The sequence below is a fragment of the Anser anser genome, assembly GCF_964211835.1.
Source record: "Anser anser genome assembly, contig: HAP1_SCAFFOLD_171, whole genome shotgun sequence".
Lineage (NCBI taxonomy): Eukaryota > Metazoa > Chordata > Aves > Anseriformes > Anatidae > Anser > Anser anser.
The window spans coordinates 163,241-168,508 of NW_028153528.1; the positions used below are offsets into that span (position 1 = coordinate 163,241).

General features: G+C 38.8%; 1 protein-coding gene across 1 annotated transcript; it reads left to right on the forward strand.

The window, feature by feature from the left end:
- Window positions 1–2,239: 2,239 nt before the first annotated feature.
- LOC310891973 (nuclear pore complex protein Nup153-like) lies at window positions 2,240–4,684 on the forward strand (the record flags this gene model as incomplete). The annotated part of the gene is made up of 4 exons (XM_083854177.1): window positions 2,240–2,538; window positions 3,780–3,872; window positions 4,111–4,198; window positions 4,539–4,684. Exons 1-4 carry the CDS (start codon window positions 2,254–2,256, stop codon window positions 4,682–4,684), a joined length of 612 nt encoding a protein of 203 aa, XP_083710303.1. The 5' UTR covers window positions 2,240–2,253.
- Window positions 4,685–5,268: the final 584 nt, after the last annotated feature.

Here is a 5,268-nt window from a genome sequence, read left to right on the forward strand (position 1 = left end):
GAACCAGTCCTATTTAAAGGAAGCACTGGAAAATAACAATCTAAATCAGCTCTTCTATTTCAGGTCTTCTGGCTTAGTCATTGTTCCCATGTGAACGGTGCACTTATGTATGTCCTTTTCATTGCTGCTGTTAATAAAGTTTTTCCTATTTAGAACATCAAGTATTTACCAGCGTTTAGCAACTTGTGAGACAGCTTTAGTTTTTTTCTGATCAGCAGGTTTCAATTCTAGGACTAATAACAGCTCTAATATCTTGAAAAAAAAATTTGGCTGGTAATTTTTTTTTCTCTTGTTTCCCCCAACTTCTGTACTGTCGTGTGCTAGCAATGTGACCAGCTACAAATTCAGTACTGCTGCGTCCAGTGGTCTGTCTTCAGGAGTGAGTAGCGGAGGCGGCAAAATGAGAAGGGAAAGAGGAATACACTATTTATCAAGAGCTGTACAAGAACAGGTAAGTGACTCTTAAATTAATTGCTGTCACTGAGCTTACTGAAGTAACTAGCTAAGTGTGTCAGTTTTATTGCATCATAGTAAATTATAACAATACCGCTTTATTTTTGCATTGTTTTTGTTTTCTTGTGGGTTTCAGAGCAGGCTCCAATTGATTTCCTGTCTTTGAATACCTGAACTTTGCTTATGTAATTTTGAAATTTTTAATTCTCTTACCTTGGAGATTCTTCAAACTATAACATTTCTCGTTAGCAATTGAATGAATGAGTCCTAAGAAGAGAAGTTTTGGTGAAGGTGTGTATAGTTTTTCTACAGGAATGATACTTGAAACGAGTGCCAAGTATAAAAAGAAAAAAAAAGCTTAATTTTTGGTTTCATATTTAAGTCGTACAGAAAGATACAGGCCAAGAGTGTGAAAAAGAGTAGTAGAAGAGAGCATTCTGCATGTCTGCTAACGATGACTCAGTTTTTGATACTCACCAAACTCATTGTGAGAGAGTTTTTTTCTCATTTTAATAGGAAAAATCTATTCCATAAAACTATGACCATGAATATTCAGATTATTTTTTCTTTTATTGGATGTTATATAAGCTGCCTGTAAGTTAATTTAAGTATTTACGTTAACATTAAGTATTTAATTAATATTAAGTTAATATTAAGTATTTAAGTTAATTTAAGTTTCAAATCATTAAATGGGACTTCTGGATGATGCAATATAAAGAAATCGTAAACACTGTTGTTTATTCCTGTAACGCAAATAAAATAATGGTCCAAATATCAAAAGTTCCATAAACTTTTCAAATCAAAACTGTGAAACAGATGTAAGCTACAGGATGCACTGAATATCAGTAGTACCAACTTACATCCCTGCCTAGTCATTTCTAAGTAGATCATGATAGTACTGTACAAATTTTGGTCAGATTTCCTATGCCATTTAAAACATAACTCATCCAATCTTAGTAATCGAATAAAGTAAGTGGCAGGGATGAAAATTGAAGTTGTTAAGAGGCTGTTTTCTGATTTTTATATTTGCATCCTGATACATGGTATAGACTGTATTTACCAGAACACAATCTTCAGTGCTGCTAGTCTGACTTTCTTTGGTGCTTTTTGTGTTTAGTTTGGTTGTTGAACCTACCTGCTTCTTTAAACATTACCTTTTTCCACGTTCACTGCTGTAATGACTTTAGAAACTTTGGCAGCTATCCTGCCTAATTTTGCAAGAGGAACACTTTCTCACTTGTCTTGAGAGTGTACTCTTAATTGAGGCCATGCGAGGGTAGTTAGAAAGGATGATGCTTCTCCAGAGCTTTGATGACTAAAGTATAGAAAAGAAAGAAAAAAAATGTGATCTGTGCGTCTCTGTTCTGCACAGGTTTTGAGTTAACTTTCAGTGTTCTTGCTGTACAGTTGTTGAATAATGTGGAAGCAGGCCTGCCATAAATTAAAATGACGTGGTAGACAGAGGTGGGGAGATCGGGATTTCTTCTGGAAACTTGCTTTCTCTTAATTTGTATGGATTTTTGTTCTATTTAATTTTGTTAATAAATTGGGTGGGATGGGGTGAGAAAGTAGTATGTCTTGTATAAGAAAAATTAAAATTTGCAACTTTAGGAAGTGGAGGAACCAGTGCTACCGAACATACCCCTACCCATCAGTGCTGCATCGCTGCCTCAGTTCAATTCTAGTTTCGTTGGTAGTAGCGCTGTCTCAGCGTCACCGAGCGCTGTTTCAACAGCAGCAATGAGCACGGCAACTCCAGCAGCTGCGACGGGCATGGCAAATCCATCAGAGGTGGAGGGCATGACAGATCCATCAGAGGTGGAGGGCATGACAGATCCATCAGAGGTGGAGGACTTGACAGATCTATCAGAGGAGGAGGTGGAGGACATGATATATACAACGGCGACGTCGGGCATAACGTGTTCAACAGTTCCCTCAGGCTTGACATATCCAATAATGGCGGCGGGCATGCCATATCTACTGATGACAAAGGACATATCAAGGTCAACAGCGGCAACGACAAGCGTGGCAAATTCAACGGAGGCGGCAGGCATGGCAGATGCAGCAGCGACGGCGGCGGGCAAGGTAAATCTTTATGCTATAAATAATGTTTACAATGAGTATACTGCTTTATTGCGAGTTGACTTTTTCTGTGGTGCTCATGAAACTAACAAATATTAGTTTCTACGCAGCTGAATGAATTGGGGTTGTATGCCAGTTTGGGGAAAAAGGCATAAATGTTTTGATTCTGCTTCTCTCAGTCTTAGAGCCTGCCAACTCCCATTTAACGTGATTGTATAACTGCTTCAAATGCTGTGGAAGTCTGCGGGGGAAGGGGGGTGTGGACTTTATGCCACGTTATTTATAGTGGTTTTGGCAGGGGTAGAGTTAATTTTCTTCGTAGTAGATGATGCTGTGTTGCAGATTTGTGAGCAAAACAGTGTTGGTAAGGCACTGGTGTTTTAGCTGTTGCTGAGCAGTGCTTACACAGTGACAAGTCCTTTTCTGTTTCTCACGCTGCCCTGCCAGCGAGGAGGTCGGGGATGCACAAGAGGCTGGGAGGGCACTCAGCCAGGACAGCGGAGCCCAGAGGACCGAAGGGATATTCCACACCATTTAGCATCGTGCTCAGCAATAAATGCTGGGGGAAAGAAGGGGAAGGAGTGGGGAGTATGTACAGGGTTATGGCATTTGTCTTTCCAGGTAGCCATTACATGCGATGAGTCATTAATGCTACCTCAAATTTAACAACTTTACTTCTTTATTTCCAGTTCTTTTCCCTGTTCCATTTGGAGGGAGTGAGCGAGTGGCTGTGTGGTGCTTAGTTGCCTGCAATGGTTAAACCACAACTTTATTTAAGTTATTAAATTAGAGGTAACGTGGTCATATAAGCCTCACATAGAATGAGCCTAGGGTGCAATAATTGGCATATTATTGCAATAAAATAAACATTAATCTGTTCCAGAGTACTTGAAATATTTTTTGTACGGTTTGAAGTAGACAGCTGCTTTAACATTTTGAGGTGTTTGCTGAAGTTCTTGGAGTATCATTGGGCTGAGTTTGCCGTTCTTCAGCTTCCTGGCTTGCTTTTCCGTGCATTTAGACCTAAGTAGCATCTCCAGCTTTTCCTCTCAGTTTCTGGAATTTGGTTTTGAAGATATTGTCCTATACCCACTTGGAAACTTCCCTGTGTTTTATTATTACTTTTATCTGCAAAATAACTCAAACATCAGGTTTTTCGACGTCACTGCGGGACTTCTGTTGGGTAGTGAATTCAGGTAGTTGTTGCTCTTAAATATAAACCTTTAATTCTTTTGAAAATACAGATACAACCAACAAGTACTGTTAGCAGTCCTGAGTTTGCGTTTTCATCTCCAGTTGTGAAATCTACTGAGGCAGAAGTGCTACCTACGTCTTCTGTAAGTAAAATAATAAAGGAGCTTGACTTTTTTTCTTAGGCATTTAGTAGGCTGTTGCAGAACACTAAAGCAGAATCTGCCTTGATGGAGAAAAGTATGTAGGCTTCTGGCTTATAATTTGTCATTCAGCATGCGTGCTACAAATGTGAAGAGCAGCTTTCAGATTTGGTTTTGTGTGTGCATTCGATTGGAGTTCCTGTGGCTTGAGAATCTGAAAAACCTCTCTTGTTCATAGCAGATTGGGTTTACATTTAGTGTTCCCGTTGTAAAATCGGCAGAACTTTCTGGACCCAGTGGTACTCCAGTGACGCCCTTTCTTACCCTAGGTAACTGAAACTTTAGCACTTCAGATCTGAAGTGCTGATTTTCCTTTTTTTCTTTATTAAATCTTCAATCTGTCCTGTCTGCGCATGCTAGCAATTCCAGGCAGTGTTGGACTTCTGCAGTATTTTTCCAGTGACAGATCTGCTTTTATATTTTTTTTTTGTTTTGTTGCTTTTTGTTTTGCTTGTAATCATAAAGCATTGCAAAGTAAGTAGAATTTGTGAAGATTCTTATGTGAGAAGCATGAAAGCTGGAAATTCTTGTTTCTAACAAAAGTGAGTATAATCTGCTCTAACTAGGTCACATTGTGAAAGCTGTTTTTGTTTTCTTTTGTTTCAAAAGACACCACCACCTCAACCAACATCAACACACAGAAAGAGGAAGTCAAAGATTTTGCTGGTGGTCCCTTCACCACTGCCCACGTCTTAAAGGAAGGAAGCGTCTTAGACGTTCTAAAAAATCCTGGAGAGATAATGAACTCCTTTTAAAAAGATGCTGCAAAAAATACGCTAGCATTTTTTATTAAAAAAAAACCAACACACGACTTATGGTTAATAGAGTATCTGCTATAAATATGAATGTAGGAGAGCATTACATTAAGCGCTGCGTTTGTTAGGGTGCATCTGCCCCCTTCTATTCTAAGTGGTGTTTGTTGCTGGAAGTAAAACTGCAAGATGAAAAGCAGATGGGTTGCATCTCCTTTACGTGTTAGGATGTAATTGTAAATGAGGTACTAAGAGAATTAGCCAGATAATCGGTGTTTCATTTTAAGTAAATACAATTTGTGGAATTGAAAAGGAAATGTTTGTAAAGCTCAACACTCCTGTCCCACCTTCAGCCCAGGTGAAGAAAGAATAGGAAAGAGCTTCAGTTCCAAATACATGGCGAAAGCTGCGAATCTTTGGGCCTTAGCTTACAATGGCTCCTGTGGATTAAAATTTAAACTGCAAACAGAAGTGGAGTGTTTTACGTTAAAAACCCTTTTCTGAATTTTGTTTTTAAGCAATTGCAATTGTTTTCAACAGTTTCATAAAGTGTGTCTGTGGAAAAGATATCTTTTAAGAAAAAGGGC